This window comes from Leguminivora glycinivorella, chromosome 8 (assembly GCF_023078275.1).
Source record: "Leguminivora glycinivorella isolate SPB_JAAS2020 chromosome 8, LegGlyc_1.1, whole genome shotgun sequence".
Taxonomy (NCBI): Eukaryota; Metazoa; Arthropoda; class Insecta; order Lepidoptera; family Tortricidae; genus Leguminivora; species Leguminivora glycinivorella.
In genome coordinates, this window is record NC_062978.1 from 6477949 (window position 1) to 6494962 (window position 17014).

The 17014-nt window shown below is 44.0% G+C and overlaps 1 protein-coding gene across 11 annotated transcripts in view; it reads left to right on the plus strand.

Annotated features, from left to right (window-relative positions):
• Positions 1–16808, plus strand: part of LOC125228950 — a 99627-nt gene extending 82819 nt beyond the window's left edge. For 4 of the 11 annotated variants that reach the window (XM_048133677.1, XM_048133672.1, XM_048133678.1 and 1 more), the window contains 6 exons: positions 4003–4111; positions 4346–4628; positions 11763–11984; positions 14414–14703; positions 14805–15548; positions 16377–16808. In XM_048133677.1, coding sequence (XP_047989634.1) covers positions 4003–4111; positions 4346–4628; positions 11763–11984; positions 14414–14703; positions 14805–15548; positions 16377–16472 — 1744 coding nt within the window. In that variant the 3' untranslated portion in view covers positions 16473–16808. The other 7 variants (XM_048133683.1, XM_048133679.1, XM_048133681.1 and 4 more) reach the window with 5 other exon arrangements.
• Positions 16809–17014: the final 206 nt, after the last annotated feature.

The window sequence follows — 17014 nt, forward strand, 5'->3', positions numbered from 1 at the left end:
TAGTCGATTACAAAATTTAGTTGTCCGAAATCAATCGGCAACTAATTTAGTTGCAACTAAATTAGTCGCGCTCTATACAACTAAGATTGATCATTCGTGGTTTTCAATCGTCAGTCGCAATTAAATCTTGTAATTTTAATCGTTAATCGTTAGTCGATTACATTTTGCCCATCTCTGCATGCAACGCAAGGAAATATCAGCCTTGGCATTAGCATCAATTATGATTAATGAATACAGTATAAAGGTGCGCGCGGAGTGAAGCATAAGACGTTCCGTCGAAATCGCGCAATGTCACTAATGATAATGATAACATATAAACCCAATGGCTGGCGAAGCCTTGAAATATGACAGTACGGACGCTGACCACCGATTGCGTAGGCGATACATAATGCGCGCACGCTGGAGTGTGCGACAGGGACGGCGCGCGCGGCGCCGGGCCGGGGCCGGGGCCGGGGGCCGAGCCTCAGTCGTCGCCGAGATGTGCCACGCGGTGGTGCTCGGCGTGCTGTTCTCGCTGCCCTCCTATCTGTACGCGGCCGTGCCCTTCAGGTGAGCACAGCGAACCGCAACAAACAAACCAAACCGCAGTGCCCAAACAATTGTGTCCACACACGCTGTGTCACCTTTCATTCACAAATATCCAGGACCTGTCATGATAGGCTGTAGCATGAATACCCTTGTGAACCGGAAGTCGAACGGGCTCTATAGGGAACCGCTAACTATACGCTTTCTCGTCGTAAATGGCCGGCCAATGAATCACGGAATGAGTGTGCGTTAGTGAATGACGGATGGACTGCCTGGAGCTGGTGACGCGATGGCTCGCCGCGCTGCTCGACTCGCTGCTCGGCAAGTTAGTACCCTTCCCTCCAGACTCCAGAACTTCCCAAGTTTCCCAACTGCTTCCTCATTGCTGGCCATATGCCGGAAATAAAAAATTCTGCGGAAAAACTTTCTAAGCTTTCGTCACAACACAGCTGCCTTCATGTTTGCCTACTTGTTTTTAAAATAGTGCTTGGCCATCGGAACTCGGAACCATGCGATCAACTACCGTAATGTGATTGCACTTTGGAGGTAGAGAGACAGATGCATACTGTTGACCTACAATTACCTGTCTAATGGAGATACAAATAGCCCCCACGACCCAGCTATCTCATTAGCCGACTTATCTTGTCAGTATATAGCAAGTTAGCAACCAATAATTCTTTATAGCCTTGACATGACATATCCTAAGCATTCTCTTGTCCTGGATATCCACATTAGATTATAATGTAGGCACTAGAAATCACCATTGAGCAGGAAAACACGGATGGCTTGCTTACACAGTGCAATTCTCTAGCAGTGCAATATCGTCGAAGGTCTACGTGACTGTAAATATTACTCTAGCTTTCGCAACCGAACTTTAGCGTGAAACGTAACGAAGGAAAATAATTGGCACGTGCCGCTACGAATGGCAAACTTACTTTATTCCTTAGGAAATCCCAGGAGCGGAAGAAAGTCCTTCATTTGGTAATTGACATTATTATTTACGTCTAATCCAACAACTTCAAAGGCTGTCGAAAAACAATACTTTTATTCAATTTAAAGTACCACTCCACTTCCCAGAGAGACATTGAACCAAAGAGATTTATAACAAAATCATTACCGACTTAACAATTTGTTTTAAGAAGTCATACCTCACTTCACCGTACTGTCACTAGGATGCCCTGCCCAGGGGGTAATGAAATAACATGATAAACAACATCGCCCAAAGCCCAAAGGGTTACAATGTTGTCCTAAGATAACATAAACGTATAAGCGTTTGAAGGACAAAGGTCCAGAGGTGAACCTATATATGTTATTACATGGAATTATGTTAAGCTATGTACCACAACATAGACGTGACATGAATTAGCTGACAGACAGTAAAATTCTATGAAATATTTTCTCTTGACACAGCGACAAATATTTCAACAAAGTCACTACAAAATAATTCGATTGGTTTACGAGTATCTTGGCAGGTAGGTGATGCAATCAAACTTCAAACGCTGATGTCAAGTAGATGTTTGAAAGCCCTTTGTCGAGAACACAAAAGGTTCTTTACCTAGCCCCGTGTCTCGAAGAGGGCCGTGACGTCACAGTAACTTGCGCGCGCGTTTGTATCAGACTCGAACCAATTTCCTTTCTTCCATTATGCATTACTATTCTGTCGATGAATATTCTGTCGGTGCAGCTATATGCCAACGGAGTAAAGTGCGACTTGAAAAGCGATATCGAACATCACCGGACTCTTCTACGTTAAGTCATAAATTTCTTCCAAGGGATCAAATAAGAAGACCGCCCAGAGAAGTAAACACTATAATTCTACAATAGGTACTGAATTTCAGCTCTGATAAGGATAAATAAGATATCAAAAGAGTCGTAAACAAAATATGCATTCGATTCAAATCTTGTATTTTCGGAAATTACACATAAGTACATGCATAAACTGTACCTGTAGTCTCAAAAGCCTACCCTTTTTCGGACTACGGGTGTGAGTTCGTGTCGTTTAGAACATGAAAGTGTTCAAGTTTTAGTGCCACTCTTAGCAATGAAGTCGTTGAAAGAAACCGCAATTGTGATAATGCAGTGACAGGTCGATAGCCCATCGGATATATGGTGGACGATGGCCCACACCAAGTCTTTCGGGAATAACTAAATTTGTTACTATATTATACATTATACATATACCTGCTATCTTTTGTACACAGTTTGTCAATAAAGTGTTTCTATTCTATTCTATTCTAAACGTAACGATTTTTTTTAGAGAATGACCCTAATGCATAACAAAAAACACGCAGTGTCAAAGAGTCGTCCAGTGGCGACTGACGAGGGCGCGCACCGTGACGTCAGCTCGCGCGATCTTGTTTACATCGCCATCCTACGCACCATCGACGTTCACCACTCTTGAACCTTATCCCCACCGCGTACCGGCCACCACAACTGTTTGTTTTGTTACTTGTGTTGATAACGCCTTCGCTCGCACACTTTGTATTGGCGCTACAGCCGGCCTAGCCGAAATGACAATCGTTGACGCTAAAACGTCGATCGAGACGCAGTCTGGCACTGTCGCGCCAATACGGCAGAGCGATAGAGATACCTACGTTAGCTCGATGTTATCGTAAGCGTTTGGCCATTTGGCTACGTACCCAGTTATCGATTATCTAGCACTCCCACATGCCTACTGTGTCTACTGATAACTGATAAAACTCGTACTATGACTCTTTTTATTCAGGGAATTAGACTGTCATACGGATAACTAACTCCTCATTTTTTGCGAAATTTCATCATTCACTGGAATTAGTATTAAGTTTTTGATTATCTAGCACTCCTACGTGCCTACTGTGTCAATTGATAATTGATAAAACTTGTGACTCTTTTTATTTAGGGGGGAGATAGACTGTGATAGTACGATACGGATAACTAACTACTTTCCTCGTTTTTTGCGAAATATCGTCATTCATTGCCACCACAAAATAGCCACAATGTCAAAAATAGGTACCGGCCATAAATATTCACATTATCATTTATAGGGTCTCTAATAATAACTTTACTAAGTATCTATTTCATTATGACCAGGAGATGTTCGCTTAACTTCATTTTAGTTAGTAACATTTGGAGTATATTACTCACATGGTGTGTTAACTTTACTGATAGTGATCACCTGATAACCGATTGCATTATGCATTTTTATTGTGGTATTTACGCCACGACGAGCATTTTTCATTTTTATTTCTTTGAGATTACTAGAATTGTCGCCATTAAATAATACACATTCCCCGATGCTTATACATGTGACGTGGAGGGAGCGGTTATATAAAACAGAACCGCTAACGTTGTCGAAGTAGGAGTATTTTCCAGAACTTTTGCCTCTATACTTACCTCAATTGCATTACCCTCGGAAGTAAACGCTTTAAAATGAACCTAGCATGTATTTTGTATTGTTAAACTGACATAAATACTCATGAGTAATGTTGTTGGTTGCAGGAAGGCGCGGCGCAAAGACCGCGAGGGCGAGGCGGCCGGCGATCCCAAGCTGTACCTGCAGGAGGCGCTGCTGGAGCGCAAGCTGCCCGAGCTGGACATGCGGCAGCTGGTCGACCTGCCGCGCCACCTCGACTACAACGAGTGGCTCGCCTCGCACAGTGAGTACACCTCACACACAAGCTGCACCTGCTGGAACAAGCTGCCCGAGCTGGACATGCGGCAGCTGGTCGACCTGCCGCGCCACCTCGACTACAACGAGTGGCTCGCCTCGCACAGTGAGTACACCTCACACACAAGCTGCACCTGCTGGAGCAAGCTGCCCGAGCTGGACATGCGGCAGCTGGTCGACCTGCCGCGCCACCTCGACTACAACGAGTGGCTCGCCTCGCACAGTGAGTACACCTCACACACAAGCTGCACCTGCTGGAGCAAGCTGCCCGAGCTGGACATGCGGCAGCTGGTCGACCTGCCGCGCCACCTCGACTACAACGAGTGGCTCGCCTCGCACAGTGAGTACACCTCACACACAAGCTGCACCTGCTGGAGCAAGCTGCCCGAGCTGGACATGCGGCAGCTGGTCGACCTGCCGCGCCACCTCGACTACAACGAGTGGCTCGCCTCGCACAGTGAGTACACCTCACACACAAGCTGCACCTGCTGGAGCAAGCTGCCCGAGCTGCACCTGCGGCAGCTGGTCGACCTGCCGCGCCACCTCGACTACAACAAGTGGCTCGCCTCGCACAGTGAGTACACCTCACACACAAGCTGCACCTGCTGGAGCAAGCTGCCCGAGCTGCATGCCAGCTGGTCGACCTGCCGCGCCACCTCGACTACAACAAGTGGCTCGACCATTTTTGCCGTCGCCACCTCGACTGTACAACAAGTGGCTCTGGTGGCATACTGTGACATAGAGGGGTCCAAAAACCTGAAATTTGGTGTGACGTAATATGTGGATGATCCCAAAGTGACTTCTATGGTAAATAATAACAGGTTTCAATAAGACAGAGTCCTAGTGTTCAGATGAAAATTGGTTGACCGTAAACGTTGTTAATAACTGGGGCTATAAAACGTGAATAAATTCGCTGCTGTTCCAAAAAAAAAGATTGTCAAGAGCACTCGATCGCACGTGATTTCCTGTTCCGCTTTCCGGTTATATTGTGTTTTAGCGATTGTATATTACGCAGATTGCTGTACATTTGAGTTATATTTGTATTTTTGGTGGTTACACTGATTATTTAAAATGATTATATTAAAGTCAGTTTCTAGATTAGGTACGTCAGCCAAAATGGGAATAACTGAACCCTTTTAGTTTTATCTTTCAAATCTGGATAATTTTTGAACCGGACCTATAAAAATATTACAAAATCAAGAAAATGTAGCTTGATAAAATGCTTTCTACGTGCATGATCAGAGTTGACCTATTAATTTATGTTTTTGTTTTTTTTTTTTACTTTCAGTCTTACGCTAATTAATATGTATTTGTCTACACGGACTCGCTTATACGTGGCCCGTCACGCACGTGGTTAGTTTTCCCGATAAAACATAATCGACTAGTTGCCAGGTTACTATCTGAACATACATTCAGCGATATTGACACAAATCAATTGAAGGACATTTTCGTTAACATTTAATGTATTCATTGATCAAGTAGTCGCAGATTCGTCATAAACTTTGATTTAATAATAGATATTTACCGATTCATACATATCATTCTATAATGTTTTCGGTAGGTATGTGAAACGTAAGTTACGTAAGTTATACTTACATTTTGTCAATTAGACTGAAGCCACCGGAGGTGGAGGCATATTTATCTGTTCCTGCAATCGTGATACTTAACTGTACATACATTATAATAATATATGGTACGGTATTTACAATGATTAGTAGAATTTTTTCATCATAAATGAACAAAAATACACATTTGCAGAACTAGTTTTTCAATAGGGTAAGGTAGGCGGTAGGCTCTAATGTTTCTGTAAAGTCCAAAACACATCTGTAGGTGCACGCGGTATATATTTAAAAAAAAATACACTTGAACGCATGCAAAACACACTTAGATTGTTCATTTTGTATTCTAGCGCCTGGCCACAAAAAGTTGTCATTGGTATACATATTTCCATTCGCATCGAGTTACGGCTAAGACCCGCATTGCTAGGTGTCTGCAGTGGCTGCACTACAGCAAAGCTCAGCCTGGCCAGCACCCGCATCGGTTTGGCAGCGTTTGGCATTTCTTACCGGTATTAGTGCAGCCTCAGGGACATTCTCGTGCCTTGCCTACGTATGCACAATAGCACCGCAGTTTGTTCTTGAATCTTTGTAGCAGGAAAATTAATAAACGGGAATAAATGTAATATCCATACTAATATTATAAATGGGAAAGTATGTGTGTCTGTTTGTTTGTCCGTCTTTCACGACAAAACGGAGTGACGAATTGACGTGATTTTTTAAGCGGAAATTGTTGAAGCGATGGAGAGTGACATAGGCTACTTTTTGCCTCTTTCTAAAAAAGCTAGTAAAAAAGGTACCGAGGCCTCCAGTGCCCAAGGCAGGAAACGAAGACCGATTATCGACCCAGCGTAGGTGTCTTATTGCGGTAGGTGTCTGAAAAGACTGAGAGCCATTCGTTTTCTTGGGTCACGGCGACATACATTGACATTTCAGTTTATACTTAATTCATTCAAGTAGTGTTAAAATTACATTTTGGATTATTTTATACGGTGAGGACTAGTGAGGAGAGAGTATATAGAACTGTAAAAATAGTGTTCAGGAGAACCTTGCACGCTTAAAGCAGCTTGTTATTTGGTACAAGAAAATTATATAGCGCAATATGTCTATTTTGTTTCCCAGCCGGCGACTTTCTTTTTATCAAGTTTGGTGATGGACAGACCAAGTGACCGGCTCTCAATGGGTCTCCCTTAAATATGTGAGTGCGGAACGAAATAAAGAAACATGGCGGGAAACCATTAGGGACTATCTACACTCAGGCGCCGCACGTCGTAAGACGCACGTAGTGTAATTTAAAAAACGTCTCCTCAATACATTTTGTATAGGCAAGACGTAAGACCCAAATGACCACGGCTACTCTGACATTAGAGTATACGGCTAAGAAGAGAATCATCATCAGCATCCTCGCGTTGTCCCGGAAGAGAATGTTGATACAATATGCCTTGGTCAAACAACTTTGTTTTCTATGTAGGCCCGCAACGCGAGGCCCGCTCTGCGGTCTTCGCTGGCGCACTGCGTATCGCTTTCCACTAATTTCCGATCGTTAAATTTCACAGACGAAAGCGTGCAGTATTCACGAATCGAAATAGGCAGCTAATACCATCGAGTTTAATTATAAAAAACCTGTTTACCTACACCGGTTCCGTCCCGGCCCGTCCTCCTTAATTGCATCCGAGCGCCCTCAACTCTCGCTCTCGCCAGCTTGGCTTTATTTACAATATTTAACAAACAAACATGTTATGCTTACTGTGCCACGAGATAACCAGTGGCATTTGACATTTTATGCTAGTGTATTCGTTAACTTGATCGTACCATCGGTCGACAATTGATTTTTAGTCTAAGTAGCTACTGCGTATTGTATTGTACTGCCCCTCCAGCACAACTTGCCTTGTCGCGCGCGTCCATACTCCATACATCAAGCGCGACTTCAAGTATGGACTCGCGAGTCGCGCGCGAAAAGGCAAGTTGTGCTGGAGGGGCAGTACAATACAATACGCAGTAGCTACTTAGACTAAAAATCAATTGTCGACCGATGGTAGCCAGAATTAACTTTGCTAGTAACATTTGACCTTGATGTCCGGATTAAGTGTAGTATATGGCATGCGTGAATTACTAGACATGATTACGTAATCGGAGGTCAAAGTTCTTGATCAGGTGTGAAAGATCATAGAATAGGTAAACTTGTTAACGTTGGACAGTGATTATAAGGCCCATAAGTAGCATCGGTTCTTAACAGCGATAACTAATATTCAATTAGGTAAATGAAATGATACGAATTAAACCATATACATATGTGAATGTGCACGGGAAAACGTCCCAATTTGTCGATTGCTATAAAGCCGCTTTGTCAGTTTATTTACCCATACGCTAAATAAGAGTAATAAGACTTGTACGCGCGACGGGTCGCGTGATTATGTGAAATAACTGTCTCTAAGTAACCTCAACCTCAGTTTTTTTTTAAGAATACCTAAATAAATTAGTTTTTTTTTTGTTTTTAGGCAAAACAATAGAAGCTAGTGAAGAAACTGGAAGTAGCCGAAAGCAGTTATCTACACAATCGAAAATACTATGTCTTAAAAATTCCGAAGTCATAACAACAACCAAGGAATATAAGCAAAAAATTGATATGCAGGTCGGAAAATACTTTTACGCGACTAACACTCCATTCAATCATGTTGAACACGAAGAGTTTAAAAAATTATGCGCCCTTTTACGTCCTGGGTATAGACCTCCATCAGCATATGAAATAGGCAATCCCATATTAGAAAAAAATTATGCTGAGACAATGACTATATGTAAAGAAAAACTTACGAATCAAACAGTTTGCATGTCTCAGGATGGCTGGAGCAATGTTCATACTGAACCTCTGGTTTGCAGCAACATTGTTACTGCTCAAGGCGACTCAATTTTTGTTGATTGTGCGGATACAAAAGAAAATCCACACACTGCTCTTAATTTGAAGGACATCGCACTAAAATCAATCGCTAAAGCTAAGCAGGAATTAGGCGTTACTGTTAGAAGTTTTGTCACAGACAGTGCTGCTAATGAGCGATTAATGCGGAGTCATCTTGAGAAAACTGAAGACGTGGACATAATACAATATGGATGTTCAGCTCACATCTTAAATCTACTGGCTAAAGATTTGGAGATCCCTGCCGTTACCGCATCGATAATGAAAGTAATAAAATACTTTCGCAACCATCACATTCCAGCAGCTCTATACAAACAAGCAGGTGGTAAAAAGTTAGTCCTCCCTCTAGAAGTACGTTGGAACACGATGAACGACGCTATTCGCTCGTATCTGGATAACAGAGGAATTTTAGTTCAAGTTAGCCAAGACCATAAAGACAAAATCGATAGGGAGGTTATAAAAATTGTGAATGACTGTCAGATTACAATGAATGCTGTAGATTTCCTTAAAACATTGTCACCCATTGCAACAGCTCTCGACAGGATGCAACGTAATACTACCACAATAGCTATAGCTGTTGAAATATGGAATAAACTCGAGTTTGACCTGTTGGGTAACAGTGCATACCAAAATGCAAAAACAAAGAAAATCTTTTTGAGTCGTAGAGCAATGGCACTGCAAGGCTTACATTACGCTGCAAATATGGTAGATCATAGGTTCCTTGGTCGAAACCTAAACAATGAACAGAAAAAACAAGCGTATAACTTCATAACTGCTGGAGAAGTTGATGAAAACTTTGCTCCTTTCATAATGGCACTAACAGCAAAAGCTTACCCTTTTCCCAAATTCATGTTTGGCGAAACGTTCAAGAACACCTGCCCTATTTTGTGGTGGACTTCCGTGACTCTAGAAGATGAAGAGAGATGGCCACAAAAAGAAAAGTTCGTAAAGTTTTGTGAACAGTTATTAACCGCAATAGCTTCAACTGCACCATTAGAGAGATGTTTTTCATCATTTGGGCTAGTGCAGTCAAAGCTAAGAAACAGACTGGGCAATGAAAAGGCTGCAAAGCTGGTATTCTTGTTTAAATATTATAACCAAGAGGATAAAACCAAGAAGCAAGATCTTAGTTGGATTTTAGAGGAACAAATAAGTTCTACTGAAGCTGTAGCAACGACAATGCCAATGGAAATAGAATCACCATCGGATGAAGATATTCCTTTGGCTTCTTTGGTCAAGTAATTTATGTTCAAATCTGACGAACACAGATTTTCATTAAATCTACTGTTAATTATTAGTGTTGATTTGTGTAGTATGTTATGTAAGAAAAATTAACAATTTTTTGTTTTTAAACAATAAACCACTGATATTTCTTCTGAAACAATTTTACAAATGATCTTTTAATACTGGTGATAATAATCGATAATTATCCGATAATTATCGGATAATTATCGGATAATTATTACGCTAATATTATAAATGTGAAAGTGTGTGTGTTTGTTTGTTTGTCCGTCTTTCACGGCAAAACGGAGCGACGAATTGACGTGATTTTATAAGTGGAGATAGTTGAAGGGTTGGAAAGTGACATACGCTACTTTTTATCTCTTTCTAACGAGAGCGAAGCCGCGGGCAAAAGCTATTATCATATAAAGATACAAGTAAATCGCGCCTTAATGGTAACTGACAAAGTGGGACGTTTTACTAAACACACTCACATATAGACGCCTCTGCAAGTGCATTCCTCTCATAAAACTTGGCATCACATTCTTTCTCTCGATCAGTCCATTAGCGTCCACTGTGACCGAGTTGAACGGTCTCCCAGGTGAAATGACCTGAACAGAATGAGTATCAAACTGCCTCATTTCCGGCGTCCGGCGCACCTGTCTCTTGCGCGTCCCGAATCACCGGCGTCGTCATGGCAACGTAACGGTGGCATTCCCGCGGCACCAGCTGCGCGGCCGATGCTCCCGGTCACCAACACTGCAGGATGGTAGACCTTATCGCTCTTTAATAAGAACCGATGGTCAGCGCGTTTCTGTCATTCATTCTGTGACTCGTAGTTATTAGTACTACAAGCTCGTATAATCATGTTTTGGACATCTGCGATAAAGGCATTCGGTTGAATGACTGGGGTAAAGGCACCTACAGTGCGGTACCTCTCAATAATTGTGATGCAAACAAAATAATTAGGGGATTATTACGGACTGTCGAGTGTCGATTACCTATTATTGCCGCAATGTAACGTGTTGAATAGGAGTATACTAAACGAAACAAAGTGATGTCGAATAAATTTTGTTATTAGTGTATGAACGTAGTGGAAGCCTGAATGAGGCGTTGGGTGTTCATAAATTGAAACTCGCAGGCACAATTTTCCGTTTGCCACCTCGCCCTTCGAGACCCTAATCGCTCGCCATTTACATTGCACACAGAGGTACGGTCACGGACTTTAATTGTTGATCCACTTCTAGCTTATTTTATTTTATACTGGACCTTTCATAGTTAAAGCCTCCGCCAAACATAGAGCGTTTTGATAAGGCGCGCATTCCGCTCGCGATCTGCGCTCGTTAGTTCTCACCGGCGTCCGCTAGGCGCATCGCCAACGTCCGGCGCTCCGCTATCATTGCGCTCCGCGTTAGCGTCCGCATAGCGTTAGCTACGCTCTCAAAACTCGCTCGTGTAGCCGAGCTTTAAGCAAACAACAATTAAAAGTCCGTGACTATACTCTGTCAACCAAGTCTGTCAGTAAATAAGAACAAAGAAAACTATATGCATCCTTTTCTTTAGGGTGCTAGAGAAAAGGATACTTATAGTTTTCTTAGTTCTTATTTACTGACAGACTTATTTGACAGAATATAGTACCACAGGGGATCGATTTTTGAATTTCGAACGTCCGAATTCGCCGTTCGAATCTCTGTGGAAAGAACGGAATGCTATTTTTGACAAAGGACAGCTAGTAAATTTAAAACTAGTGGTAATGACCACTTGTTTTCGATTCTGTTAGTAGAATTTAAATCGCTAGTAGTGGAGATATTATTGAACGAATTTCACGAAATCGAATGGCCGAGATTCAAAAATCGGCCCCCTGATAACGAACAATATTAATAGAACTGTTATACCGTTTCAGCATTGGCGCTATTCGAGCACGTGAACCTGGTGTACGGCGCTGTGTCGGAGTTCTGCACGGCCAGCAGCTGTCCGGACATGTCCGGCCCCGGCGGGCGGGTGTACGCGTGGGTGGACGAGCGCGGCAAGAAGGCGCGCGTCGCCGCGCCCCAGTACGTCGACTACGTGATGACCCTCACGCAGAACACGGTCAACGATGAGACGCTCTTCCCCACCAAATATGGTGAGTATTCTGTTAGGAACTCGCCTCGGGTGTAAACGCACGTAGAGCATTTGCCGACGCTGGCAGCATCGACGATCAAACGATCATACACCTGTGTAAGGCCCAATAAGGCCTGACTGCACACTCATCTTGGGCGGGCAGCGGGCCGCGGCTAGCGGCGTGCCTGTCTAAGGAACCATACACACACAGGCGATGCATGTCCCGAGACGCGGAACAGACGCCAGCGCCACGCCGCCCGAATGTAATTTAAAAAACGTCTCCTCAGTTCATTTTGTATAGGAAGGACGTAAGACGCGTCCCCAGGCGACGCGTCGCTTGGCGCGCTCCGCGCCGCCTGGGGTGCGCCAAGCGACGTCCCTTGCGCGTCCTTCCTATACAAAATGTACTGAGGAGACGTTTTTTAAATTACATTCGGGCGGCGTGGCGCTGACGTTCGTTCCGCGTCTCAAGACATGCGTCGCCTGAGTGGGGACGGTCTCTTAGTTTTAATTTCAACAGTTCCAATTATCAATTGTCTTTCCTGAAACTAGAGTCATATTGAACTTAAAATTAGTCATTTAATTTCCACCTTGGAAGTTGGATTAGCTTTTATTAATCTAGATCTCAACTTGTAATAAAAACGATTTTCTTATTTGTTCTACCGCCAAGTTTGTTCTACCAGTCAAGATGTTATAAGTAATTTTGTCTAATTTAGAATTTTTAGGATTTTTATTTAACGAAAAGTGCATTTTCGTTTTCAGCTACTTATAACTTTTCTATTGCCTTGTGAACACAGTTTACTAGATTTAGACAGACACTGCTGTGGGTATAATTTCTGATATAGCCATCAGAACAGACGGAATGAAAAATTGTCCATGTTTGGATCAATTCACTTCACTTCCGTTGGCTCTACAACCCCTTGTGGGTCTTGGCCTCCTCCACAAACTTTCTCCAGTTGTCACGATGTTTGGCGACCTTCCATTTATGTTTGGATCAATACAGGCTCATATTTGGCGATGGCGACATTCAATCAAGTCCACCTTTGCTATAATAACGCCATTATCTTCACACAATAGACAACGCCACCCCAACCAAAACACGATGACGCATTGCGCCATGTTTGTACACAATAAATCCTAAAATCACGGCGCAGTGACATAATCGCCAATACGCCAGCGGTTAAAATTAGACGTGATATACCATAGGTGCAGGGTGTGACACCTCGACTGGTGATGACATACCGTACCCTTGAGGTCGAGGCTAAAAGTATAAAGTTAAAAGTATCTGTCAGCCTGTTTCGAATGTTCTGTATTTCTTTATCATTGTCACATCAAAATAGATTAGATTAGGCACCTGCTATTTCGGTTTTTATGAATTTTAAGGTTGTAGAAAACGCAATACATTAGAATACATTGTAGTAGTAGTAGTAGTAATCACTTTATTGTGTACAACAGTTTATATACAATTTGTAGGAATAGAGATACAAAGGCGTGCTTATCCCTATAAGGGATCTCTTCCAGCTAACCTTGGAGAAGATGAGAGGATCGTTCCAGTACGTAAGATAGACAAACTTACAGGAGTACAATAAAGGTCAAAAGTAATCCAAAATATTGCTAACAATTATAATATAAACTACATAAATACAAAATGACACTATTAAATAAATTACATACTAGAGTACATAAATAAAATACAAAATAAGTACCTAACCAATATATAGATATATCAATACATACATACATAATATATATATATAAAATTCCCAACCATTATCATACTTGTTCAGAAAGCCAAAGTTTCTTCAGATTCACCTTGAGTGATGTCACAGACTGAGACCGTTTGAGCGACAGAGGCACCTCATTCCACAATTTCACAGCGCGCACCGTGAATGATTTTGCGTACGTACGTGTATTATTCATAGGAATAGCCATTCTAGCCCAAAGTGACATACAGTCAACAACACAGCTGTGAATAAAAAGACAAAGTGACAAAAATATGTATACACACCTTAATGTACAAGCAATAAAGTTCTGTATACAAATACATGTTTTTATCACTTTGTATTCACAGCTGTTTTGTTGACTGTACCTATTTCACTAAGCAAAAATATGCCATGTACAGCAGTGTCGGCTGGTGAAAATTTCTGACAGGCAACACTGAGCAAAAGAAACCTACCTTTGCATTAGGTACTTTACTAGTAGGTAATCAATTTTAGGCAAGCCTGTGGGAATCAGCCACTGCTGATGAAATTATGAATGAATTCATTGATAAAATCGCCATGCACTTTTGCTCTGTAAGTACATCCTCTTGCCAGACAAAACGTCTTCGAATAAATAATCTGCTAACAAAAATGCAGACAATCCTTACCCTTCGTTAGGAATACCTATTTATATCACTTGTATGTAAATAGATATTCCTTACAGAGTAATAACGAGTGTGTGTGTTTCCAGCGAACGAGTTCCCGGCGATGTTCGAGTCGGTGGTGCGGCGCGTGGTGCGGCTGCTGTTCCACGTGGTGGCGCACCTGTACGCCGCGCACTTCCGCGAGCTGGCGCTGCTGCGTCTGCACGCGCACCTGCACCTCACCTTCGCGCACCTCACCGCGCTGGACGCGCGCTTCCAGCTGCTCGACCACAAGGAGACCGAGGTAACACTGCAGCTGGTGTCCACGTGCTTGCTGCGTCTGTACCTCACGGCGCTGGACGCGCGCTTCCAGCTGCTCGACCACAAGGAGACCGAGGTAACACTACAGCTGGTGTCCACGTGCTGCTGCATCTCACCTTCGCGCACCTCACCGCGCTGGACGCGCGCTTCCAGCTGCTCGACCACAAGGAGACCGAGGTAACACTACAGCTGGTGTCCACGTGCTTGCTGCGTCTGTACCTCACGGCGCTGGACGCGCGCTTCCAGCTGCTCGACCACAAGGAGACCGAGGTAACACTACAGCTGGTGTCCACGTGCTTGCTGCGTCTGTACCTCACGGCGCTGGAGGCGAGCTTCCAGCTGCTCGACCACAAGGAGACCGAGGTAACACTACAGCTGGTGTCCACGTGCTTGCTGCGTCTGTACCTCACGGCGCTGGACGCGCGCTTCCAGCTGCTCGACCACAAGGAGACCGAGGTAACACTGCAGCTGGTGTCCACGTGCTTGCTGCGTCTGTACTTCACGGCGCTGGACGCGCGCTTCCAGCTGCTCGACCACAAGGAGACCGAGGTAACACTACAGCTGGTGTCCACGTGCTTGCTGCGTCTGTACCTCACGGCGCTGGACGCGCGCTTCCAGCTGCTCGACCACAAGGAGACCGAGGTAACACTACAGCTGGTGTCCACGTGCTTGCTGCGTCTGTACTTCACGGCGCTGGACGCGCGCTTCCAGCTGCTCGACCACAAGGAGACCGAGGTAACACTACAGCTGGTGTCCACGTGCTTGCTGCGTCTGTACCTCACGGCGCTGGACGCGCGCTTCCAGCTGCTCGACCACAAGGAGACCGAGGTAACACTACAGCTGGTGTCCACGTGCTTGCTGCGTCTGTACCTCACGGCGCTGGACGCGCGCTTCCAGCTGCTCGACCACAAGGAGACCGAGGTAACACTACAGCTGGTGGCGACGCGCTGCTGCGCCTGCACTTCACCGCGCACCTGCGCGCGACCACAAGGAGACCAAGATACGCCACCTGCACAAAATAAACCGAGGGTCTACTAGCCTTACCGCGAGCTACGTTGAAAGGGCTACCCCTTTGTGGCAATTCGACAGGGATGTAAGGCAATACGGGGAACCCGGTACGCAATAAGCCTTCAGCTGATGTCGTTCGATCCTTTAGGATGATATTTTCACCGAATAATTTCTATTTTGTTATGTTAGTTCAGTCGGCTTTTGTACTTTTTGTACAGAAACGTCAATAGCACGATACGTACGTACATTTCCATAACAATACAATGTTAAATAAAAGATTCAGTGCCTACATCGTTAGAATTTACGCTACTTTTTTAAAAAGAATAAAGAGAGCTATACTCTGATAGGTATTAATATTGAAATATGTTCTAATTGATATGATTTGATATATATCGTAAGAAAACAGCGTATCTAAACATTAGCCGGGTCCACACAGAGCGAAGAGGCACGTCGCGAGGCAATTGTGCACCTCGCACGGCAAACGTGATATGTTCGCGTGCTATGCGTTTTGCTCAGCCAAGCAACCTGCCTCGGCCGAGGCACGTCTACATTGGCCTTTTGCCGCGTGAGAACATTGCCTCGCGACGTGCCTCGCTCTGTGTGGATCCGGCCAATTGCATATTTCCAAATGAACAAAATGTGCTTCTTTGGTCGTGTTTTAATTTATCGCCACTCGTGTAGAATTTTCTTTCCCCGATCTGTACAAAACGCTAGATTTTAAAGTGTTATAATGAATTGCAGGTGCTACGCGATCTGGAAGTAGCGCTCCGACTGTCGGAGCCGGCGGAGTCGCCGCGGCGCTCGCCCGTCGTCACGCAGCCGCTCGGCGCCGCGTGACCGGCGGAGCCCGCTGGCGCGCCGACCGCGGTCACGCCGAGTGACCAGTAGACCGCAGCGATCACGCCGAGTAACCGGTAGACCGCAGCGGTCACGCCGAGTGACCGGTAGCCGCGGTGGCGGTCACGCGGCCCGACCGACCGCCTGGCCGCCCGGCCGACGCCGCGGCCCCTACCAGCCTCTAAACCTAAGTTAAAACGATTGTTAATTCTATTGTAAATATTTCAATCTGTTAAGTAGTTTTAGGTGATTACGATTAGTTAATACTATTATTTGTGATTGCTTTGGTTGTAAATAAAAGTGATATTTGTTTAACTAATAAACTGAAAGCCTTAATTTTGGTGTATTTATTTCGTTTTTTGGTAGACCGGGAGCTAGCCCTAAATAACGCATGATAACAAGAGGGCCGAAACTTGATAGTCACAGTTTTTTTTTGTATGATCTTTAAACTAGGTGTCACAAGTAGTAAATCATAAAGAATATATTATAAGTACGAAGCAACAACAAAACGTTTAAACTAAATTTATAAAAAAATAAAAACT